At 44.2% G+C, this 26,871-nt stretch overlaps 1 protein-coding gene across 1 annotated transcript; it reads left to right on the plus strand.

Annotated features, from left to right (window-relative positions):
* The first annotated feature begins 1,574 nt into the window (after positions 1 to 1,574).
* On the plus strand, positions 1,575 to 17,760 carry LOC136610461 (olfactory receptor 1468-like). The gene is made up of 4 exons (XM_066589689.1): positions 1,575 to 1,862; positions 1,938 to 1,999; positions 15,363 to 16,323; positions 17,635 to 17,760. Exons 1-4 carry the CDS (start codon positions 1,575 to 1,577, stop codon positions 17,758 to 17,760), a joined length of 1,437 nt encoding a protein of 478 aa, XP_066445786.1.
* Positions 17,761 to 26,871: the final 9,111 nt, after the last annotated feature.

The following is a 26,871-nucleotide window of genomic DNA, read 5'->3' on the forward strand; positions in this document are numbered from 1 at the left end:
TAACTTCCACAGTTAATAAACTCTTTGAGTTTAAATATGAAGATGGTGGTACAATAAGCCACTTAGTGGGGGGGGGGGGGGGGTGACCAGCAGCGCATGGCAGAGGACGTGTAGATCCTAAACTGCTGGCATACTTGGCAATTCAGCGGCAAACAGAAGGTCAGAAACACCTGATCTACAGCTCATTCACCTCTCCCCAGCTCAGCGGACAGTGCTGACTGTGGAGAGCATCATGGTTTGTGGCAGGGCTAAGAAAAGCTCTCTAAAAGTGACAAAGTTCTTCCCGGGCAGCGCGGCTCTGCAAGATGGCGCTGCCCAGCAGCAGGGAAGCACTGCACTCTATCACAGTGTTATCGCAGACAGCCGCTCATGGAAGTGAGTGACACGCTGCTATCTGAGGCTGATAAGGCAGGGAATGATACAGCAAGCAGCCTTCCATCTGTAGCTGTAATAAATAACCCAGCAGAAGTACAAGGGGAAGGGAGCCCAGTAACAGCAGCAGGCACTGCATTAACCCCTTCATTACCTACTGCTCCAAGTACTTGGGGGAAGCAGGATGTTACACACTCCAAAAGCACTCCAGCACAGAATATGGCTTTCCAAAGGGCAGATATCCCCATAACTGAAGCAACAATGCGTCTGCCACTCACAGACCTTAAACTCTCTATTCAAAAAGATATACAACAAGCAATGTCTTCCATACAAACCGAAATTACATCACTCTGTGACCGAACATGGCATATTGAAAATAAAGTGGCTGAATTGACGTCAGCCCACAATGGCTTAGTTGATGGTACTAACAATATGGATGAGAAAGTGGAAGCTCTAAAACTAAAACTCGCAGATATTGAAGACAGGTCAAGACGGAACAATATTAGATTTAGAGGGATACCTGAATCTGTCAAAACAGAGGATCTTGGGGAATTTCTCACCGATTTCTTTACTGTCCTCCTCCCCAACGCCACTCACTATTATCTAGCAATCGATCGAGCACACCGGCTCCCTAAGCCTAAAGCTCTACCCGCATCTGTACCAAGGGACGTCATCGCACGTATACACTTTTTTCAGATTAAGGGCGCCCACCCACTGGCGATTTTTTTTCCTTTGCGTTTTGCGTTTTTTCTCAAGAGCAATTAGTTTTGAATGTGTTCCTGTCCACTGGCGTTTTTTTTTTTCGGTCCGTTGCAATTTTTAACATAGGAACTGTCAGTTGCATATGTGTCCTTATTTTTCTCTTAATGCACCCATGAATGTCAATGGAAATTAACGGAAAAGGCGCGAAAAAGCAGCGAAAACGCTGTGAAAAACGCGCTGAAAACGCGCCAAAAAACGCTGCGTTTTTCACGCACGGAAATCGCAAACGTCAGTGGGTGGGCGCCCTAAAGAAAAATTGATGGAAACTGCTAGAATCCCACCTACTCTTCAAGACTGCTTTAAAAATGTTACACTGTTTGCAGACCTGTCAGCGGCGACACTTTTACAAAGGAGAGCATATGCTACAAGCACAAAAATACTTCGTGAACAAGGCATCATATACAAATGGGGCTTCCCGGTGAAACTTATTATCACCAGAAATGGCACTAAGTTCTATGCACAATCTCCGGAAGAAGCCTTACAGCTTTGTTAAGACTGGGATATTCTGCCACAGGGCTCCTGTGGACCACTTGGATCTAATGGAAAAAGGAATTCCCCATCCCTACAGGAAGAATGGTCCACAGTTCCATATAGCAAGAAACGCACTAAAGAACATTCCGTGGACAATTAACACAAGCCCCAGTGGAACAATCATTACAGGGCTGGGAACTTTCCTTATTCGGGTTGCATCTCTTCTAAAACTTCTGTATCAGGCACGTAAACCATTGGTAATTGGTAAATCCAGTCCCCCACGAGAACTATGTGTACCATTTATCTTAATGTTTCTTTTGTTGCCCTTACAGGCCCATAATTCTTACCATGCTGTTTGGTATTTTGAGATTACTTTGTTTCCATTTGCTAAACGGTCAGGGATGTGCTTGTGTGTGATGGAGTTGTGGTCATATTGTGATTGGGGGGGAGCTGAGGAGCCCCACATAATGGAGATAATTCTCCTGGGCCCCACAGATCCCTCCCTGAATTGAGTGCACCTAACTTCTTGTATTATGGTACTTAAAATATTATCGATCAATGCCAAAGGGCTAAACTCACCCTTTAAAAGATCAATGGTGTGGAAGGAGGCTCATACAACTAGTACAGACATACTATGCATTCAGGAAACGCACTTAAACAAAGAAGACGTATTTAGGCTAATATACAAGCGGTTCCACCATATTTTCTCTTCTCCTGCAACACATAAAAAATGTGGGGTGTCCATAGCCATCAAGGATACGGTTGCATTCTCGGTCCATAAAGAGATCATAGATGACGATGGACGCTATGTCATACTGATATGCTCTGTTAATAGCCTTAAGTATACTCTAGCCTCAATATATGCCCCTAATTCTAAGCAATATACATTTATTAAAAAACATCTTAAAAACTATAGATCAGGTTAAAGAGGGCCCATTAGTGCTACTGGGCGACTTCAATAAAACTCTATGGCCCTCAGTGGACACTTCATCCACTACTCAGAATACAAACCAACCAACCTCTATTGTTCCCCTACTAAACGGTAAAAAACTTTTTGATATTTGGCAACTACAACATCTGACTAAGCGCGACTATACCTATTTTTCACACCCTCACAAAGTATATAGCAGAATTGATTTTATTCTGATAGATCAAAACCTTACAAAAAATGTTACATCTATGACAATAGGCACCAAAACATGGTCAGTCCACGCGCCAGTAGCAACGTCTCTTTAAGAACATCAACCACCTATTGTGACTTGGCACCTTAACCCCTTAGTGACCAAGCCTGTTTGCGCCTTAATGACCAGGCCAAATTTTGCAAATCTGACACGTGTCACTTTAGCATGGAAAAACACCAGAAAGGTTTTGCATATCCAAGCGATTCTGACATTGTTTTTTCGCCACGTTATACTTCATCTAGGCGGAAAAAAGACCGATAGAATTTGTATTTATTTATTAAAAGCGCCAAAATTGGGAAAATTTTGAAAAAATCATCATTTTTTCACATTTCCAACTGCAATACCTCAAATATGTGCAAACATAATATAGACATTTTTGCTAAGATATATATTTCCATCCGTTTACTTTATTTTTGGCGCACATTGGAAAAACTTTTGGGTTTTTTTTAACCATTTAGGAGACGTACAAATTTAACATTACTTTTCAGCATTTTGAGGAACACTTTGTTTTCCTATACCAAGCAGAGATTGGAAAGGCTCATAGGAGTCAAAATGATAGACAGTTTTTTTTGTACCGCACATATATGAATGAAGACTTGCACCCCAAAATGGATACCCCTGTTTGTCCCGTGCTCAGAAACATACCCATTGTGGTCCTAATCTTACGTCTGGATGCACAATGGGGCCCAAAATGAAAGGAGCAAACGGTGGCTTTCGGAACAGAAATTTTGCTTGAAGGAGATTTAGGGCCTATTGCACACTTGTAGAGCCATTGAGTGACCAAAACGACGGAGAACGCCCACAAGTGACCCCATTTTGAAAAGTAGACCCCTTAACGAATTTATCTAGGGGTACAATGACTTTTTTGACTTCACAGTTTTTGAATGAATCTAAGCCAAGCCGAAGGAAAAAAATTACGATTTTCATTTTTTTGGTAATTCTGTCATTTCAAAAGCAGTTTTTTTTGTACTGCACATATATGAATGAAGACTTGCACCCCAAAATGGATACCCCTGTTTGTCCCGTGCTCAGAAACATACCCATTGTGGCCCTAATCATATGTCTGGATGCACAATGGGGCCCAAAATAAAAGGAGCAACCGGTGGCTTTCGAAACAGAAATTTTGCTTGAAGGAGATTTAGGCCCCATTGCCCACTTGTAGAGCCATTGAGTGACCAAAACGATGGGGAACGCCCACAAGTGACCCCATTTTGAAAAGTAGACCCCTTAACGAATTTATCTAGGGGTACGATAACTTTTTTGACTTCACAGTTTTTGAATGAATCTAAGCCAAGCAGAAGGAAAAAATTATGATTTTCATTTTTTTGGCAATTGTCTCAATTTAAAAACTGTTTTTTTTGTACAGTATACATAAGAATGAAGACGTTCACCCCAAATTGGATACCCCTGTTTGTTCTGTGTTCAGAAACATACCCATTGTGGCCCTAATCTACTTAAAGGAAACATAGCTAGGACTATAATGGAAGGAGCACCCGTTGTATTTCAGGGTACAACGGAATAAATTCCAGTACCCATTGCCCACTTGTAGAGCCATTGAGCGGCCAAAGCTATAGAGAACCCCCACAAATGACCCCATTTTAAAAAACTAGACCCCTTAACAAATTCATCTAGGGGTGTACTGCATATTTTGACCCCACAGTATTAGAATGAATCTAAGCAAAGCAAAAGGAAAAAATTACGATTTTCATTTTTTTGGCAATTTTGTCAATTTAAAAACTGTTTTTTTTGTACAGTGTACATAGGAATGAAGATGTTCACCCCAAAATGGATACCCCCGTTTGTCCCGTGTTCAGAAACATACCCATTGTGGCCCTAATCTACTTACAGGACACATGGCTAGGCCCATAATGGAGGGAATGCCCGCTGGATTTCAGGGTACAACTGAATAAATTCCAGGCCCCATTGCCCACTTGTACGGAATAAAAATTGACTTCCTAAAAATAATCCTCCCGCACCCCCCATTTTTTGGCATTCCCTAAATATTAGATAAAGGTAATAATATAAACTGCGTTTTATGTCCGAAGACAGGGGTAATTACGGAGGCTGGTTGGGATGGGCACATGGGGCAAGAAAACCGGGTACCCCCCTCTCACTTTTTTGGGGGGTATTTCGTGACCTCAGCGGCAGGGATGGGGTTTAAAAAGTGGTGCTCTGTGAGGCTTTGTAATTTTGCTGCGGTGCAGCGGTCTCACGAGAAGACGCTCAACAAGCTGCTCCTGGAACTGCATGAAGGCGAACGTTCCCGGGGCTTCTTGTAAATTACGTATTACAGGTAGCGGTCTGAATAACGCCGGGCTCACGCAGCCGTAGGTGGAATCTGCTTGCGGAGGCCCGCAGCGGATCCCGGCTGTGAGCCCGGCTGTGACCCTGCATACGGCCGCGTAATGTACTGCGCATAACCGCCTACTCACACGGGCGGTCATGCGCAGTACTTTTTTTTTGTTTTTATTTCCCGCGCCGTCTCTTAGAGATGACCCGGGTACCCGCAGCCCGTACACAATGTATTTGCATATGGGCTGCGAGTATATCTGCGGTCATAGAGCACATTGGGCTCTAGGTCGCAGATATTTGCGGTAAAATATAGCATGCCGTGTTCTGTTTCTGCGAGTGGATTACGTAATTCCGACCCACTAATTGGAGGGAATTGTGTAATCCAATGCATGCGATTGATCCGTAGATTACCGCTGATCAAGCGCATGCAGAACCCGTAATTCCTGCCTAATGTTAGATCGCTACTTTATCACGTGACCGGGGACCGCTCAACGAGGCCATTGGTCACTGCTCCAAGCACTTAGTGACCGTTGGTCGCTGGGAGCAAGGAGATTTAAAATTTCCTGGGCTCCCCGGCTTCTGCGAATGTGTCCGGCATTTTGCCGGCGGGCGCATGCGCAGCAGCCGGAAGGGTCCATGGAGGATAATCGCATCTGGATTCAAATGCGGAAGCCTCCGAGAAGATGTTTCATCTCCTCTCACCAATCACATCGGTGAGGGGAGATGAAACTGCCACTTTTTAAAGAACTTTTACATGATCGCCATTATGCATTGGTAACGGCGATCACGTGACCAGTAACCGCATACCGCGGCTCCCTGTGACATCTACAGGCTCTTGGCTACCTTTGGTAGCCAGCAGCAGGGAGATGTTACATTTCTTGGGCAATATTTCACTTTTGCGCATGCATCCGTCATCATGCTCACAGGCGCATGCGCCGAAGCTGGGGTAAGGTCCGCGGATCAACATCCCAACAGGGAACAAATCCGGGACCTTGGGTACGTAATTTCATCCCCCCTTACCGATACGATCCGTAAGGGGAGATGAAACTTTAACTCTTTAAACTTTTAACTTTTTTTTTTTTTTTTACTTTTTAACTTTATATGATCACTGTTATCTGATGGATAACGGTGATCATATGACTGGAAACCGCATACAGCGGTCCCCAGTCATATCTCCCTGCACTCGGCTAACTGTGACAGCTGGGTGCAGGGAGATTTTGAATTTGCCGGGCTAGCCGGCCTTCTGCGCATGCGCGCCACATCGGCGCATACGCAGAAGCCAGCGGGGGTCCCAACATCGGGCAGAGGACATCGGCGGACCTGAGGTGAGTATTTTCACCTCCCCTCATGGATCCGATCCATGAGGGGAGGTGAAACTTTTCTTTTTTTACACTTTTTTTCACTTTTCCGCGATCGTCGTTATCCATCGGATAACGACGATCGCGGTCCCCGCTGACATCTCCTGCCTCCCGGCTACCTACAGGAGCCGGGAGCCAGGAGATTTTAAGTCTCCCGCGCCGCTGGGCCTTCTGCGCATGCGGCTGACGTAATGCCGCCTGGCACGCATGCGCAGAAGAACGGCTACGGCGCCCGGAGCATCGGGACAGCAGGGAGCCATGCGGAGGACCTCGGTGAGTAGTTTCAGCTGCTCCGATGGGTCCGATCCATCAGAGCAGCTGAATCTTTAACTTTTTTTGCAGTTTTGTTTACTTTTTTGCGATCCGCGCTATCCATTGGATAGCGCCGATCGCAATGCCGGGGGGGGGGGGGGTGTCCCCCCAGCCCGGGATGACAGCTCCATGCTGTCAGCTACCTGCGGACACCGACAGCATGGAGCTGTCACGTCCACAGCCCGAGGGGCTTTATTCTCTGCAGGACACATGTTTTTACGTCCTCAGAGAATAAAGCCCACTTCGGGAGGACGTAAAAAGGCTATGGCCCGGTCGTTAAGGGGTTAATAATTACATACTACAACACCTAAAATATGCACCCCAGTTGCTGCAAGCCCTCCTAGATTACTTGGATCTCAATGACAATGGCGAGATCTCTGACCCAACTTTGTGGTTCGCACATAAGGCTATTATTAGAGGTCATTTTCTTAAACATGCAGCTTACGATAAAAAACACAGGAACGCCTTACTACTTTCCTTACAAACGCAACTAGGTACATTACACAGATTAAACAAGCTAGAGAGATATCTGCTTTACATCAGCAGCTCCAGGAGCTTCATATCTACGAACACGATCTAGCTCTAAGGATATTAAAATTAACATACTATTAGCAAGGCAATAAAACTAGATCTATATTAGCGAAACGAGCAAAAATCTGTACAGCTAAAACGTGCATACCCTTCCTTCATGACACTCAGGGCGTTAAGAAATATGACCCTCAAGGAATTGTTGATGGACTGGCGGGCTACAAGACTCGATATAACTTAAAGGAAGATTGTTCAATTACCCAACCCATAAATATTGAAATATCCTCTTTTTTGGACAACGTACAATTGCCCACTCTATCTTCTGCGGAGTTGGATGCCGTTTCTCAGCCATTTAATACAGCCAAGGTTCTCAAAGCAATAAAAACACTGAAATCCAACAAATCTCCTGGACGTGACGGTCTCACTAGTGAGTATTATAAGACCTCTAGGTACATGTTGGCCCCTTATCTCACCAGAGTATTTAATGATATACCCCTCCAGAAATGTTGAGAGCTCTCATTATTACTCTACCCAAACCTGGCAAAACTCCGGAATCCACCCCCCCCCCCCCCCTCCCATTTTAGGCCAATCTCTCTCCTAAACACAGATATAAAACTATATGCAAAAATACTGGCAAACAGATTAATGATGATCATGCCAAATCTAATTGACAAGGACCCAGTTGGTTTCATTAACCCCTTGAGTGGCGGGTTTCCTATCACCCTGTCGTGCCCACCAGGGCAGGTTTTTTAAAATGGTCTAATCATTGAATTTCAACTAGTTTTGCAGTTGCGTCTCAAGAGCCATAACTTTTTCATTTTTCCATTGACATGGCCATATGAGGGCTTGTTTTTTGCGGGACAAGTTGTGATTTTTTAAACAGGGGGGAGGAAAAAAAGAAATGGGGAAAAAAGAAAAAAAGGGGCCATGTCATTAAGGGGTTAAATAATGCATTAACTTCCTTCTCTGGGTCATTACGACGCATGGATACCACATGTGTGATTGTATTTTTGATTTTTTACAAAGTAAAGGGAGACAAGTGTTTTATTTATTTTTTTAATAATTTTTTTTACTTTTTTTTAAATTTTTTTTATTTTATTTTTTATTTTTTTTGTCCCTATAGGGGACTTCCACAGGGACCCATCAGGACCCCTGATCACATTCCAGGGGTCCGATGGTGACAGCCCTTTACATGCTGCAGTGACAGCCCTTTACATGCTGCAGTCACATAGACTGCAGCATGTAAGGGGTTAACACAGCAGAGATCAGAGGTTTTCTCTGATCTCTGCTGTTAGAGCTAGTACCTAGCTGTCCTCTGACAGCTAACAACCAGCTCTCCCTGCCACAGAGACCATCGGCTTGCTTCTGACAAGCCGATGGTCTCTATGGCAACCTGTAAACAAAGCAGGAGATATTGCCGGCATATCGGCATGTCGGCAATATCTTCTGCTGGTTTTTCAAAGCCCTTGCACTGCTCTGTGTGGGTCTGTGCAGGCAGAGCACAATGTCACAGCTTGTGGCATTGTGCTCTGCAGCTCCCATAGTGATACATAGCCCGGAAATCTTCTGGGCAGTATCGCTATGAGCAGTGGAGCTCGGCCCCGGAAGTTTTCCGGGCGTGCCACTCAAGGGGTTAAAGGTCGTCAAACTAGTGATGGCACACGCCGTTTCATTAATATCATTTCTGTAGCTTGTGCCCAGGGAAGCCCTTCTCTGCTCCTTACTCTGGATGCGGAGAAGGCGTTCGATTATGTACACTGGGGTTATCTTAAAGAAGTGCTTCTGAAATTTGGCTTTGGCAGTCATCTGATTTCCTCTGTAATGGCCTTGTACTCCTCCCCTTCTGCTCAAGTATACACCTCTGGTTCCATTTATAAACCATTTGATATTTCAAACGGAACTAGACAAGGTTGCCCACTATCGCCAACAATATTCGCTCTGGTAATGGATCCTCTCGCCCACATGATTCGCTCATCTCCAGACATTTCCGGCATCGTAATAGGTAGCACTGAACACCGCATAGGCCTATTTGCAGATGATGTTATTCTTAGTCTAACATCCCCAGAATCCTCCCTCAGTACTTTATCAGAAATTATAGAAAAATTTAGTCGAGTCAGTTACTACAAAATCAATGCTTCCAAATCTCTAATTCTCAATATGGGAATTTCTAAAAACACCCAAGCAAAACTACAATCACTATACCCCTATCAGTGGGTAGATGGACAAATCCCCTATTTAGGTATTACCCTAACATTCCCTACCAGCCAATTAGGGCATATCAATTTAAACATTTTACTGTCTGGTTTAGAAAAAGACATCCAAAACTATATTAAATTACGAATCTCCTGGATAGGCTGCATTGCCCTTGTTAAAATGCTGTTGCTTCCAAAAATGTTATATTTATTCCGTAACCTCCCTGTGGTTATACCCAATAGCACGTTAAATAGAATACAAAGTTTGTTGATGCACTATATTTGGGGCAATAAGAGAGCGCGTGTGCCGGCCAAAGTATTATACCTCCACCCATCCCAAGGAGGGCTAGGGTGCCCTTGTATAAAGGATTATTACTATGCATCACTACTTGATCAACTTAGAAGCTGGTGGATAAACGATAGTTCTAAACACTGGATTCAAATTGAGTCTGATATTACTGGATACTCTAAACTATGAAATCTCCTATGGGTCTTAGACTAACTAAGAGTTTCCCTACATCTTTTTCCCCTACTGCTACCCTTTGCATGTGGAAAAGAATGATTATAGTAACTGATTTCTTTCCCTGCCGAATCATTAAAATGCCTCTGGAAGTGATCCAATCACTAATACCAGATATAAACCTTGACATGTGGCTCAATCTGGACATCAGAACTATAGAGGATTTATTTGGAGGGCCAGTTCTGAAATCTTTTGCTCAGCTACATGCAACATACCTATTACCACATAAAGAATTCTATAAATACCTTCAAATACGACACTATCTCTCATCACTAAAACCCCCGCCTACAGCCTTACTTACAAAGTTTGAGTCATTCCTATACAAGAGTGGGGAGCAAGCTGGAGGCATATCTAAAGCCTATGCGTCCCTATCATCTGGCTTACATTTAAATAATTTTCTTTTTCAAATCAATTGGGAGAGGGATTTTCAGAAATCCTTCAACTCCGATCAATGGTCACTAGCATTCCAACTCGGTTTGAAGACCTCTCACTGTGCAAATCACCTAGAAACCAATAGGAAGCTTTTATACAGATGGTACCTGACTCCTTATCGTCTAGCAAAGATTTCACCACAACATTCACACCTATGTTGGAGATGCCACAAACAAACAGGCACGCTGATACATGTCTGGTGGTTGTGTGATCTGCTCAGGCCTCTATGGGAGCGAATACATCTATCACTCTGCTCCATTCTATAGATTAACTTCACTTGGAGCGCAAGTGTGGCTCTCCTATAACTAGGCATAGAACAGTGCAATCCCCCTGACCTTGTGATCTCATGTCATGTACTGACGGCAACTAGATCAGCTATTGCTAGAAGATGGAAATGCTCTAATATCCCCTCCTTATCCGAAATGTTCTTAATGGTCCAACACAACTGCATAATGGAACATTTAGTTGCCACTAAACTGGACCAGGTGGGAAAATTCAAAAACAGCTGGGCAAAGTGGCTTCAATCTCAGGTTATTCTTATTGTCTTTTTCCCTGCACTACGATTATTGGGTTTAGGAAGGAGGAAGATAGGTGGTGTGTTACATAATTGACCACATTCAGCAGTATGGCCTGTCTTGGTGGCGCTTAACCCGGACCACTGTTCTTAACTTTAAAATGTTGTTCTTAATAGTAATTGTTGTTACTGTTTTCCACAGGAGTTATACTCTTGCATGGTGATTTCCCATCAGCTTTCTGGCCACAACTGATAGGAACTAGCCATCATGGTTGCCATATAATTGGTTATGCATATATGGGATCTGAATACATATGAGAACCCTAACAAGACATTTTTCATGTCTTGTCACAACTGGGTACATGATAGACCCACCTTTAAATACATAGTTATAATGGAAATGTTGTGATAGATATGCACATGTGTATGTATCGGAATCTCTATGCTTGTTTATAATGTACTTTATTTCCATTGTGAAAATTAATAAAATATTTGTTAATAATAAGCCACTTCGTATGTTGGAGATGGGAAATATACCTACAGATAAGATGCAGATCAGTTTCTTCATCCAAGATAAATTAAAAATTGTACAATCTAGAATTATTTTGGGAGTTAGTGTGGTTCAGAGGAGCCCTCCTGTTCTTCTTCGAGAATTACACAGTTCCTCCTGAAATCATGCTGAGAAGTTCTCAGCTGATGATGCTGCGCAGTGTAGAGAACTGAGAGGATATTATAGAGAGGAGGGAGAAGTATATGGACCTCGACTGACCAAGGATAATGTCAATTGTGTCATACAAGATAGTGTGGAAGGTGGTCAGCCAAAAATTAAGTGTAGCTCTAAAGCTTACTATTCAGCACTTACTGAGGACAAAGATTTTTGGTGTTTATATACTTCCGGAAGGTATTTATGCAGTATGTGGCAACAAAGCATATAGGTGGATTCCCCAGGGAGCTGGAGGAACCTGCACCTTAGCAAAATTGTAGCCAGCAACCAGGGTTTGGACAAATGATGAATTTCCCTACCAACGTGTCCAATCACATATGCTATATAAACAAGATACATCAAATAAGAAGGTACATTTTGCTCATACGCACTGGGCCTGGAAGGCCGGAGCGGTTCTAGGTGAACCAGTAGGTATGATATTCAACTCATTGAGAATCACTCACATGATAGAAGCATTAGGAGATGCTTTTGACAATATCATTGATACTTTCTTTGACGTACTTGGTGTGCAAAAAGAATATACTAAACAATTGATCTTATTACTAATTACATACATACGTCTTAGATTATCTCACTGCTTCAGAAGGACGGCTATGTCAAATAATTGGCCCATCCTGTTGTCACTATGTAAATCCCTCAGGAACATTGCAGATCACCCATGACCTGGAGCAAGCCAGAGGTGTGAAGGAATTGTACTACAAGGCTATGTCCGATGATGAGACTAAGTGGCCAGAGTGGCTATCCTACTTAAACCTATTTAATTGGTTCAAGAGATTGGGGGGTATGATTTCAGGGGTTGTGAATATATTCTTGCAAGGAGCATTACTGATTTTGGTGATTGTTATAGTCATTAAGATTGTTATTATCATATCCAAGAAAATTATGAGTACTAATTGTAGATGTTTTTCAGGACAATCTTCAAGGAACATTTGGACTCACAAAACCCTGAAATACACGTTATGACTCTTTTGAAAACTGATAAAGTGCCTTGTACCCTATGTGGAAACCATACACTGCAGAAATTCGACAATTGCATATAATGTGGATATGAGATTGTATCCTAAAGAGTTCTGAGACTGTTAAAAGAACTAAAGGACTCCAAAATGCATAAATCTCATGAAGTTTATACAATGGACTATTATTGGACTCATTTCTTCATATATATATATACATGGACTAAATTCTGATTAATTGTCTTGGAAGTATATAACCCCTCTCTTGCTACTTGTCCAGAGCATCTTTAATAGGGAAGATATAGGGATAGTTGAGACCTGAACCAGCTGAGGGATGGGGCAGAGGAGTAGGAGGAAGATCTCCTGACTTTCCTCAGGTCAGGTCTTGTCAGGTAGGGCTAGTGAGCATTGCAAGCATAGCAGGTCTACTTTATTTTAAGTATACTAGCATAGTATAGCATCCTTGAAAGCCCTTTCTAAGATAAAAAGGAAGGAGTTGTTAGTGAAATTTAGATTGGTTCAAAGAAATGGTTCATTCTGATGATCCCTTTAAGACATTCTGAGAGGTTATCATGACCCGTCCATGAATCATGTAACAATTCTTAATCTTGTACTTTCCCGGAATGATGGAGACACATTTATTTGCCAATTAATCTCAGAAATGGTGTCAGGATGCACCTAAAATGCTGAGAGCTGAGGGGTTATCCTTTAATTGTTCTGTTTACAAGACATCAGCAAATACCAATGTGTGTATGTCAAAAATGTTATTTTTAGCTTGGGAATATCGTCTTGTAGCCAAAAATGTATGTAATCATATATCCTGCATATGCAACATTTGTATAATCCCTCCCGTATCTATATTATGGTTACGCCTTTCCTTTTAATAAAATTACGGTGTTGGGTGGTTTTAGAGCCGGAACTCCATTATCATTGACTGAATTCAGATCTCTTGTCTGGGTTTTTGTTTACGGCGCAGTCACTTGTGACTCATGCTTAATAATTTTACCTGATTAAGGTGTACTTCTTTAAACAAATTCTTCACCACCTATATAGCCATGACTGTGGTGTGGCATGATAGACTGATTATCAGATCATGGCATAATGTAATTATGGTATTACATTATACAAGAGTAGTAGAGATGAGCGAACGTGTTCGGCTCCGCCCCTTTTCGCCCGAACACCGAACTTTGCGAGCAATTCCGTGCTCGGGCGAAAAAAGTTCGGGGGTCGCCGTGGCAGCGCGGGGGTGTGCGGCGGGGAGTGGGGGGGAGAGGGAGAAAGAGAGGGCTCCCCCCTGTTCCCCGCTGCTGCCGCCCGCGCCGCCGCGCCTCTCCCCGCCCCCCGGCGCCCGCCGAAGCTTTACGCGCGGACACTGAAGTCCTCGGCAAAGCCGGTGTCCGGGTGCGTAAGTGTTCGTTAAGAACACGTTCGCTCATCTCTAAACAGTAGTAATCAAACAGTTGAAGTTCAAGTCTAAGTAAAAAAAAGTTCTATTAATTATTAAGAAATATAAAATGCAATAAAAGTTTAAATCACATTTTTCCCATTTTTCATGAAAAAATCTAGATAAAAATATATTTGATTTTGCTACTGAAAAGTCCATCTACGTCTGTGAAAGTCTATCAAAGTAATGCATTATTTATAGCACACAGTGAATACCAGCAGAAAATAATATACGTCACAACTGCAGTTTTTTGGCCACCCCGTCTTAAAGAATAAAAAGCGATCAAAAAGTTGTATGCACTACAAAATAATAAAAAAAAATATGGCTTTCAGAATATTGCGGCAGAAAAAAAAAAAATATATATATTTTTTTTTTCAAGGATTACAAAACAAAACAAAAAAATTATATAAATGTTGTATTGTACTAATCTCACCGACCCACAGAATACAGTTATTTGGTGCAATCACATTTTATTTCCATTCCACTTCACTTAGAATGTTGTTTGAAGTTTTTCAGTATATTATATGGTACATTAAATAGTACTATTGACTAATACAACTTGTCCTGCAAAAAAAACAACAGCCCCCCAGACATTTACATTGATATATAAATAAAAGAATCAGGATCGGAATCAAGTGGGGAGGAAAAACAGGAAATGAAAAAAAGGGAACCGTTTCCTTAAGGGGTTAAGTAGTTAATTTTAAGTTGACATTTCACATATTAGATGTAATCATGCAGCCAACCTTTAATTGATATTTAACATGTTACATGCTATTGAAAAAGTCAAGTTAAAGGTTTCTGTACATTGTCATTTCTTTTAGATCGTATAATGATTGTTTGTTATCAGTTTTTAACAAAAATAATTCTAATCATGAAATAATTTAAATTTCTAAAAACAAAGTTAAGCATTTTGCCTCGTGTGTGTTATGGCTATTCATTTTCAATCGAGTCGCTTCCTTCACATTATATAAAGCGTGGGTCAGATCTCCTCTACATCACATCTGTCAGTGAAAATCAAAATGTTTCCTAGAATTATCATTTATTGACTTTTTAGACAAATTCTCCTAAAAAAAGACAGAACGGAGAGTCTAATAATGTAGGATGAAGGGAGGGAGACATCTGAACACAAGGATGCTAGACTAGTGAAAGCAGTCCAGTCTAGCCTAAGTGCAGAAGGAGTAGTCTAGTCTGCTTCTGGTTCTTCTTGCAAGAGACAGTTAGTTGTCAAGTGAGAGAGAAGTCAATGAGAGAGACAGACAGAGACTGATCTGTCTCTATTATATTTAACTTCAATTTCTTTCTTGTAGTTTACAGCAATTTTGGAAATTCTTCTTGGATATGCAGCATCACAATTTCACTAAAGTGACGGAGATTTTGCTGTTGGGATTTCAAAATGTAAAAAGTTTTAATTTTTGTTTCTTTTTCCTTTTGTTGATCATTTACTGTGTGACGGTATGTGGAAACCTCCTCATCATCCTGGTGGTGTCCTACAGCAGATCGCTCCACTCTCCCATGTACTTCTTCCTGACACAGCTCTCTCTTACTGATCTCTTACTCACCACCACCATTGTACCCAACATGCTCCACATTATGTTGTATGAAGGACGTTCTGTGTCCTTCATCGGCTGCTTGACTCAATTTTATTTTTTTTCAGCCGCTGAGGCATTGGAATGTCTTCTCCTGACGGTGATGTCCTATGACCGGTATCAGGCCATCTGTAACCCTCTACATTACACCTCAGTCATGGACCTCACATTTTCTATAAAAGCCGTACTATTGTGCTGGTTGGTGATTTTTGCTATAGTGTTGATGACTTTTCTTACAGTGAGCCATTTTGATTTTTGTGGGCCGAACGTCATTGACCATTTCTTCTGTGATTTGGAACCTTTACTGGAGCTTTCCTGTTCAGACACTTTTATAATGAAGATAGAAACTTTCCTTCTAGTTATTTTTCTTGCTATCTGCCCAGTTATTGTTATTATAGTTTCCTATGCCTACATTATCTTCACCATACTGAAGATTCCATCTGTGACCGGGAGAAAGAAGACCTTCTCCACCTGTAGTGCCCATTTGTCTGTGGTGTCTCTATATTATGGGTCACTTATTACCACATATATATTTCCACGGCAGCAAAATGCAAAGACATTACTATCACTGTTCTACACTGTTGTAACTCCGCTTCTTAACCCTATGATATACAGTCTGAGCAACACAGATATTAAGCAGGCTCTTAGGAAACTTTCCAATAACTGTTTTCCAATATTTCAGGTAAACTGGCTGGTTAGTCTTTCTGCCTCACCTCCTAAGGCAAAACACTGTCCATCCACCTTATAATTCTTTCAGTTAGGCATTATGCACATGGTAAAAGTGTGTGTTTAAAAGGGTGCTCCAAAGAGGACTATCAGAGCACTCATTCCCCCCTTGGACTGTGATATGCCAGTGGATCTAACTGCTGATCTGTGCCATGCTCTCCAATACCATTTTGACTTTTGTGGTGTTTTACAAGAATTTTATTGCAGGCACTCCACCTTCAAGCTATGTTATACTGTTAGCAGTGAGTGCAATAATTGGCTGGCGTAGAGGTCACACGTGTGAACACTGTATGTTGCACATCCATGACTCCATGCTTGGTGGGGCCAATTTATATAAGGGGGCATCTCAGAGAACATGATGTTCAGTTCATGGGTTTGTGAGACAGTCAGAGTTCTGAAGAGGCAGTGCTCACCTGTCCTGAGCTAGTGAGTAGAGAGGAGAATCCGTGGTTAGAGTTGGGCCTACTATGAGGAGTAGTGATCCTGGGATCCAATGGGGTGGTCACTGAGCATTGCCTACAATGTGGACTTTGCTTTAGACCGCTGTAGTGAGTGTTACATGAGTAGAGGTGATCCTGGACACTGCAACTGCTAACCGACAATTTCTGGTCTACAGTCTGTATCATGAACAGCCACAAACCACTTGTACTAAACTCAGCAAGTGACCGGAAACGGTGACCCAGTCAGCCTGCCAAGCTCAGTTAACACGCACTCATTGTACCATGGACTGCGTATAGCCGCTTTGCAAACATCTACTGTGAGTGACTCTGTGGCCAATGGCAAGAGACTTTTTTTGTTATTATTAGTAGCCTCATGTTGGAATTACATAGAGGACTGTACTTAGAGACTGTTTTGTTGCCTCAGGTAAGCATGAAGCTTTGTGCTTTAACACTCCGTGTAACCGCTAAGCTCTTTGCCATTATTCTTTTTTTTTTAAACATTTTCTTTTTATTGATTTTCCAAACATGACAGAGAAATTGCGACAGTCTGGCCACGCAGGGCCTGTAATGATATACGAACATATTATGCAAATAAAGTGTCACATTTCCATACCTCTAATAAGCGTATCATTTCTCGGGAATTATTAACTTTTGGGGGATGAGGGGGGGGGGCAAGGAGGGTGGGGGGGGTTAAGGTGGGGAAGGGGGGGGGGACAGGAAATAACAAAATAGACTTGACAAGCACATTGTCTATCTACATAATGAGTGGAGTGAGGGGAGAGCGACTTATATCATGTGGAAATATCCATCTATCATGTCTTGTTAAGGATTTAGTTTATTTCCGCTTCACGGAATCCGATCCATGGCGTCCAGAGGGCTGTAAACTCATCTCTTGTTCCGGTCTCCCAGGCTATCATTTCTTCGAAGCGAAATATTTGCGCTACTCTCTCTAGCCATTGAGATATCTGTGGGGTTTGTTTTTCCCTCCAGTAGAGAGGGATGAGTAACTTGGCCGCTGTTAAAAGGGTAGTGGGTAGGTTTTTATTACAGGGTCTGAATTTGTCATTGGACAGCCAAAGCAGGACCTCTTCTGGTTTGAAGGAATATGTCGTGTGGCAAATTTTATTAATGTGTTCTGTAACCAGCTTCCAGAAGGGTCTAATTTGCTGGCAGTCCCACCATATGTGTAGTGTGTTTTCCTTCTCATTTCACATCTCCAACATTTATCCGATGTCTCAGGATTTGTTTTAGATGTAGTTACTGGGGTTCTGTACCATCTGGCTAAAATTTTATAAGAGTTTTCCTGTATACGCACACACCTGGAGAAGCCGTGTGAGTTCTTCTATACCTGACGGGTCTCTTCTCTAGTTAGGCTCAGTCCCAGTTCCCTTTCCCATTCTCTGAGGAACCAAGGTTTCTCAGTTGATGTTTGTAGCAGAAGGCCTTTGTATATTTGCGTGATCAGTTTCTTTGGGTGTGAGGGTAGCGAGTTGTATGTCTCGAACCATATTGGATCTTTGAGTCTGCCATAACTGGATCTCTGTAGTTTCTGTAAGGAGTTATAGAGTCCTGCTCTTCCCAGGAAGTCCAGGTCAAGGTGGGCGAATTTCGCATCAAATTGAGCCTGGCTTGTGAGTTTGGGGCCATCTAGTAGGTCATGTATCGTGAGACCTTTAAGTTTGTCCCAGAATTGTTCTATTTTTTGTGTATTGTTAGCCAGGAGAGCTGGGATTAAGGCTGCAGGGGTCATCGGGGGTAGTGATCCTTTCTCCGCCATCTCCAGCCTTATTAAACAGAGGGTTTTAATTGTACTTTTTGTGATGGGGCTTATAGGGTGGCATTTAATTAGCGGAGGTCCGTCTGACCAGAGAAAGGGTTGGTTGACCTCACCTAGTGTGCCTCGATGGTAGGAGAAGTCATCTCCAAGTCTGTCAGGGAGATCCACCTGGCAATATGAATCGCTTTGTGGTATGGTTTTAAATTCGGTAGGGGGCGTGGCCTAGCCAGCGGAGGAGGCGGACGTGCGGGAACCTCACTCCTGCAACTGTGGCGGGAAAAAACCCACTTACCGGCTCTCCTGTCGACAGAAAACTCCTGCTCCACAGGCTAGCGAGCAGAAAGAGACCCGCCGACTCTCTCCCCGTCGCGGAAAACCGTTCGGGCCTAGTTCCGGCGGGGAAACCGGGGCCTCGAGTTTTGCGCCGACTTGGAGGCGCGCGGCGGAGCGCACTACTGGCGGGAGCCTCTGAGGGTACAACTAAGCAGAAGCGGGCCGGCAGTCCGGAGAGGGCCACCCGGGCAAGGCTTAAGCAGGAGGCACAAGCCGGACCTGAGCGGTGCAGCAGCGGCGCCCCTCCCCCCCTCCAACAGAGGGAGAGGCGCACTGCCGGCGGGAGCCCCTGAGGACAGAACCGAGCAGCAGCGGTCTGGCAGCCCGGAGAGGGCTACCCGGACAAGGTTTGAGTGGGAGGCAGGGGGCACAAACCGGACCCGAGCGGTGCAGCAGCGGCGCCACCCCCCCCCCCCCCCCGCAGAGGGAGAAGCAGACAGCGAGGTGGGAGGCTGAAGCTGCAGATCAGACCAGAGCCCTAAACCCCATACAGGGAAGAGTAGACCCACCGGAGAGTGACCTCATCTGCAAGCCCCACAGGACTGTATTTAAGCACACCACTTAAAGCCTCAAACCCCCCCCCACCACCACCACCACCACCACCTCAGGAAGATCTCCACGCCCCCCCTCAGGGGACAACTGCTCCTGCGGACCACGCAAGCTAGACATTTGTCAACACTAATAACAGCAGACCCAACTGCTAAGCACCAAGAGAACGAAGCCCATACACATCTGAGACCAAGAAAAGACCCCCCTCAATATCCCACTCACCTCTATCTCAAGCTCCATTCACACCTCCTTGAGGTGGGTGACCACAGAGTGTGAGGAGTATCCTTGACTCAAAACACCGTATACAGGCACAGCCTGAATTTTTCCAGTGGACTCTGGCCGAGAGTTCCCACAATTCGCACTTATTACACAGGGCGTTAACGGTGCCCCATAAACACCGCACCGGCCCTATACAAAAGACATCCGTCCATCCCTCACCAGTATCTTGCATCCAGAGACTGGAGGGCAGCGACCGCTAAAGAAGACAGTTGATACTAAAACCCAATTCGGGGTGAGGCCATAAGGCCACAACCACCCAATGGCTAAGTAAAGGGACACAATAAGGGACGGGCCTCACCGTATGACTTAAGCCGGAAACCAACTCAAACGCATAATGGGGAAAAGCAATAGAGATAGGAGCAGCGATTCTCTAAGCACACCAAGAACAGCAAAAAGTCAACCTGATATGCAAAAATTCTTCAAAGAAAGGGTATCCAGATCCCCGCACCCTACTAGCAAAAAGTCTTTAAACCTAACAGCTTCAGCACCATCCAGCACAGAAAGGGAGGGGGAGGCGTCCTCAGAAGGGGATGAAACTGAACAGGTGTCCAGAAGCTTCATGAGAACACTAATACAGCCGATTGTATCAGACCTTTCAGAGATTAAAGAGGAGATCAAATCTACAAGCAGAAGGGTCGAGGCCCTAGAGTCAACCGCAACCTGTCTAATCTCACATTCCACAGACCTAGAACAGATTGTCAGAGAACAGCACCACCAACTAAACCAAGTCATGACCTTACAGGAGGACCTGGAAAACCGCAATAGGCGGAATAATATACGAATAAAAGGCCTCCCAGAAACGTGGGCCACAGAGACTTTACCCAAGATTGCGCAAGAATTATTTGCACTCCTCCTAGGCAATGAAAGAGCCTTACAAGTTTCCATCGAGCGCATCCACAGGTCCCTAAGACCCCCACCCACTGGGCAGGACCCGCCACGTGATGTGATCTGTAAGCTCCTGACGTTCCCAGACGCACACGCACTACTGATGGCCTCAAGAAACAACAAGGAGCTACAGTACGACGGAATACCAATCCAAATATACCAAGACCTAGCTCCGACAACTCTGGCGAAGCGTCGACTAATGAGGCCCCTATTTGAGGTATTAAGAGCCAGGGATATCAGATATTCTTGGCTCTTTCCTTTCGGACTGGGAATAAACATCAAAGGCCGTCGAATTAATATCCGCACGCCAGATGACCTGCAAAAGTGCTGGCACAGCTTGGAAATGGAACCGATTGAGATCCCCTCATGGCTCCCGATGCCTGATTTTCCAACGCTACCTACACTATCTTTAGCGGAAGTGGAGCAGATTCAGGGAAACACCAGATCCCCAAGAGAAAAGAAAAAGAAAAACAGAGTGGGAACCCTCCAAGAGAACACCTGAAAAGCTAAAGGGTCAACGTCTTCCTGAATAACAGGAATTGAAACCCTGGATGAAGGACTCAGGTGTTCCTTTGGTTTGGCCACTGAGTTGGCAACCTTAATTATCGCAGCTACAAAACTAACACAAATAGTCTTTGCGATGGGGCCTTTCCCTCTGGGACCAGGCACACTTGAATTGTTACTAACCTATTATTGTTAACGGTTACTCTTCCCCCTCCCCCAATATATTGAGGAGCTGCGAGAGAGTCGATTTGATAAGCGCCGCCCCAGCATCTTACTGACGGTCCTGCGCGCTCTGTGACCTCTTGAACGGCACCTCAATAGACTGGGTACACCTGCGCCCCCCCCCCCCCCCCCCGTCTAATCTAACACCTACTTTTTTTTTTTTTTCTCTTCTTTTTTTTTTTTTGTTTGTTTACCCAGAGCTCTACCCTAACCCCGCTCAATCCATTCACCTCTGCCCCCACGTGTGCTGAGAGAAAGAGGGGAGGGGAAGAGGGAGAAGAGAAGAAAGAGGAAGAGGAGAGAGAAATAAAAAAGCGAACTTGATTTAGTGGTTCCAGGTTTAAGCTTCTGCGGGACCTCTCCTCACTCTTTGTCTCCTCATTTGTATCCACATATTTAGCGCTTGGACTGAGGAAACGGAATTGAAATGACCTCTATGCGCATCACGTCGTTCAACGCCCGAGGCCTAAACTCTCCGGGTAAGAGACACAATGTTGCACAATTGCTCAAAAAATGCAAGACGAAAATCTTAATGCTGCAGGAGACACATTTTAAAAAAGACAAACACTTTCTTCTCCCGGGAATGGGTCTCCAGCAACAATTTCACAGCACCCACCCACAGTCCGCCTCTAAAGGGGTAGCCATATTGTTCCATAAAACTATTCCCTTCAAAGTGGAATCAACACTCAGAGATAGTGAGGGAAGAGCACTTTTCCTTAAAGGTTCCATTAATAATACAAAACTAACACTAGCAAACCTGTATGCGCCAAATCATGACCAAATCACCTGGCTAGTCGAACAGTTTGAGACCCTCAAACAATTCGCGGCTGGACATATTATACTGGGAGGTGACTTGAACGTTACTCTAAATCCACTGCTTGACTCGACAACAGGTCGATCACAGATCTCGCAGACAAAATTAAAAAGACTGCACAAAGCCATGCAGGAGCTGGGGGTCCTGGACGCTTGGCGACTCTTACACCCCACATCTAAAGACTACTCCTTCTTCTCCCAAGTGCACTCCTCTTTCCAGAGACTCGACTATCTATGTACCTCTGCCGATCTACTAAAATACATTAGAAAAGCTAGCATAGACTCTGCTACTGTTTCGGACCACGCCCTGATACACATAGATATCTGCCTACCGCAGCCCTCCCCCCGCGAGTGGAGATGGCGCCTAAATGACTCCCTCCTGGACTCCCTTGAGGAAAGAATTAACATAGGAAACCTCTTAGAAGAGTATTTCAAAAATAATCTAGACGGTAGCGTTGATACACCTATGGTATGGGAGGCTCATAAAGCCTACGTGAGAGGCCTCTTAATAGCTCTCGGCTCGAGAGTCAAAAAGCAGAACCAGGAAAAAATAGACAAAATACTATCCCAAATAGCAAATCTAGAATGAGTTGCTAAACTCTCACAGAAGAAAAATAACCTAGAAGAACTAGCCTCCATAAGACACCAACTGCGCGGTATCCTAACAGACAAATTTAACAAAAAGCATATGCATGTCAAGCAAGCCTACTATGCCCATGGTAACCGGGGCAGTAAGCTTATGACAGCACTGCTAAAGAAAGCTAAGGTCAGGAATGCGATCCTTTCTATAAAGACACAGATGGGGACGGCGGTCTCCTCCTCTGATGAAATCGCGAAGGAATTTCAATCCTACTACTCAAAATTGTATAACCTGAAGGAGAACGGCAGCCCCCTATCCCGACAGAGTACTATTGAAAAAATAGATGCGCTCCTGAAATCCCTCAACTTGCCAGAACTAGAAGAAGCAGAGGCGTCGGGCCTACTAACCCCGATTACAGAAAGGGAGATAGAGGAGGTCTTAAATTCCTTTCCACATGGTAAAATCCCAGGGCCGGATGGCCTTTCGCTAGCCTACTACAAAGCCTTTAAGGAGCAACTAATTCCCAGATTGACAGAATTGTTTAACGCTCTCTTGAGCGGAGCGGAGCTGCCCAAACAAGCGCAAGAGGCGCACAAAACTCTTATCCTAAAAGAAGGAAAAGATCCGGAACAGTGCAGCAGCTATAGGCCTATTTCTCTTATTAACCAAGATATAAAAGTATGGGCTAAACTCTTGGCCAGGAGAATGGGAGAACTTTTACCTGCACTAATAGACCCTGAACAAGCTGGATTTGTTGGAGGCAGAGAGGGGAGGGAAAACAGCGTAAGATTACTCCATGCCGCAAAGTATGCCCAAACTCGCAAAATCCCAATGGCCTTTGTTAGTACCGACGCGGAGAAAGCGTTTGATAGGGTGAGCTGGATCTTCATGGAAAGGGTACTCCACAGATTTAATTTCCCCACCTCCCTGATTACAGCCATATTTTCTCTTTACACAAAACCACACGCGAGACTAAAAATAAATGAAGCACTCTCGCCGTCGTTCGGCATCCGCAACGGAACACGACAGGGCTGCCCTCTTTCCCCCACGCTTTTCATTCTCACCATGGAGCCCCTCCTCCAATGGGTAAGGCAGGACCCGGGTATTAGAGGTCTGAGCGTACACTCACATACATTGTCGTCGGCCGCATTTGCAGACGATATAATGTTTGTAATCACTAAACCAGAGAAAAGTCTCCCCAGACTCATTGCACTCTTGGAGGACTTTGGCTCTCTCTCAAATTTCAAGGTAAACTTCACCAAATCCACAATCCTCAATATTTCAATCCCAAAAACACAAAGTGCGCCGTTGAGATCCAGCTCACCCTTCACATGGTCGGAGGACTTATACCTGCATAATTTCCAACCCTTGATTCCCCAAGTAAAGTCTCTCCTGCGCTCATACGATCTCCCATTCCTGTCGTGGTTCGGGAGGAAAAATATCCTAAAGTCATACGTACTCTCTATAATTATTTACAGAATGCGTATGATTCCTATTCACCTCCCACTCTCCTTCTTCAAATCCCTAAGAACTCTCTTCACGAGCTATGTATGGAAACAAAAAAGACCCAGGCTCGCATATAGCTTAATGACGAGAAGGAAGTCAGAGGGGGGGGGGGGGGGTGGACTTGCCAAGCGTTCAGGACTACTATCAGGCTACTCAGCTTAGCTACTGGATGGAGCTGACACATCCACTCAGAGACCTTCTATTACAGAAGTTGGCAATGGCCTCACACGGCGACACTTTGCTGGAGGACCTATGGCTCCCAGTTAAAAGCCAGTACAGAGCGAAAAGCTTTAACCCCTTACTCAGAGGCCCCTGCGAGATCTGGGACAGACTTAAAAAATCGCTAGCCCCAGACCCCTCCCCGTTGACACCAATATGTGGCTTAAGTAGATTAGTAGGGACCCACCACGACCCAGGATCCTCCAGTATATGGAAACAGCTTGAGAATAGCACGATAGAGGACGTTCAAAATCAGGCCCACAATCCCCCAGAGGCTATCTTAACCACACTGGCACCCAACATCTCGCTCTCCTTCCTACAGGCGGCACACGTCAAAGGAGTCATGAAGGAATTTCTGTCCACATATAAGTCAACTAGACCTAAAACAAGTTTTGAAAATAGTCTGGGAGCACCTACGCTCAAAGCCAGGAAAATATCCACCATAAGAAAAAACTTTATAGCACCCCCCATATTTACCAAACCTAATTTCCTAACCTCTTGGGAAAAGGAGTTGGGTATCTCCCTGTCGACGGCGGACACTAAATTAATTCTCGATATGGCCTACGGTCTGTCCCCTTGCGTACTCATGCAAGAAAGCCACTATAAATTATTAGTCAGGTGGTATAAAACCCCCCAATGGCTATATAATTACAAATTAGCTTCACATAACAGATGCTGGAGGTGCGATGCTGAAATAGGAACCTTTCTTCACATCTGGTGGGAGTGTTCAGGTATTACTGCGTTTTGGAAGGAAGTGGAAAAGGACCTAAAGGTCCTCTCCCCGGCACTAACAATCACACCAGACATGGTTTTTTTGTGGAAACCATCCACGCAATTCCATCCTCGCAAAAATAAATTAATAGCCCATTTATTAGATGCTGCAAAAGCATTAATACCACTATACTGGCTACAGCAAACCCCACCATCCCCAAAACAGTGGAGAGAAAAAGCCGATATGATCTGCAGCCTGGAAGAGCTTACAAGCTGGAAGAGGGGCACCCATGAGGATTTTATTCTGACCTGGTTTCCCTGGAGCGACATGAGAACAAACACCAGGGATCAGCACCAGTTGAGCCCTGACGAAACATGAGGGAGCCAGGAGAGGGCCCCAAGCCCCACTGTCCTCCCGTCACCCACTAGCTGACGGAGGAGGAAGCAGCTCTCAGACGACTGGAGACGGTGGGAGATGGCTGGGCCTCGGGCGTTGAACGTGGATGCAGCATCAATTCCAAAAGACAGGTGCTGAGGCAGGGGAGGTGGGAGAGAGTGGGACCCGCATGGAGCCTACATCCAGCCCCCCCCCCCCTAACCCACCCCCCCATCCCCTCCCTCCCCTCCCACCCCACCCGCTCACCTTCCAAATCTCCCCTCTTTTAATTTTAATTTTATTTTAATTTTTATTTAATTTAATAACCTTTTTTTTTTTTTTTTTCTTCCTTTTTCTTTCACCCAACTGCTATTTTACCATGTTTACCAATTATTTTGCATATTAGTTTATGCATTGCTGTGTTTCACTGAGAAAGGATCTTTGATAGCCCCACCCTCCGACACGCCAATAGATATAGGTAAATCCATAGCAGGGGGAACCCCCTGGTACTTCCATCCCCTTGGCACCAACTGGGCAAGGGGACTCCTAATCCCAATTGCATACCGAACCCCTTGACTGGGAGCACATGGATAAGTTGGAAACATGACTGTTGGCGTGCGGAGGATCGGGTCATAACCCGCGAGACACGTAGTTCATACTGTTGAAAATGTTAAAATCCTTAAGTATTATAATATGCTGACTGAAGTGTTAAAAATTTTTAAAAATGTCAATAAAAACTGATTTACAAAAAAAAATAAATAAATTCGGTAGTCTGATCCCTCCTTGGGGGCGTTTTTGGACTAAATAGGAGAATGCCAGTCGCGATTTATGTTTGTCCCAGATACATTCTCTGAACAGTCTGTGTAATTGTGTGAAGAAAAAATGAGGGACACCTATGGGTACTGCATTTATTACGTAGAAAATTGATGATAATATGTATGTGGATATCAAGTTCTTCCTCCCCAGCCATGAAATCAATGGTGAGTTAAATTGTTTGAGCTGGGATTTAATTTTTGAGATCAGGGGAGTGTAGTTAGCATTGAATAGGAGGCTAGGGTTGGAGGTAAGTGATATGCCGAGGTATTTAATGTTCGAGGTTGGCCACCAGAATTAAAATTTATTTTTTAAGTAATTTATGGTGTGGAGAGGCGTAGAAATATTGAGGGCTTCTGATTTGTCATAATTGATTTTAAGTTGGACAGCCTGCCGAAGAGGTCAAAGGTCTCTAAGAGCGTGGGGAGCGCTTTCCTCGGGTTTGTCGCGAATACTAGTAGGTCGTCTGCAAAGGCCGCAGTGGTGTGGACGGAGTC

The sequence above is a fragment of the Eleutherodactylus coqui genome, chromosome 2, assembly GCF_035609145.1.
Source record: "Eleutherodactylus coqui strain aEleCoq1 chromosome 2, aEleCoq1.hap1, whole genome shotgun sequence".
NCBI classification, from domain to species: domain Eukaryota; kingdom Metazoa; phylum Chordata; class Amphibia; order Anura; family Eleutherodactylidae; genus Eleutherodactylus; species Eleutherodactylus coqui.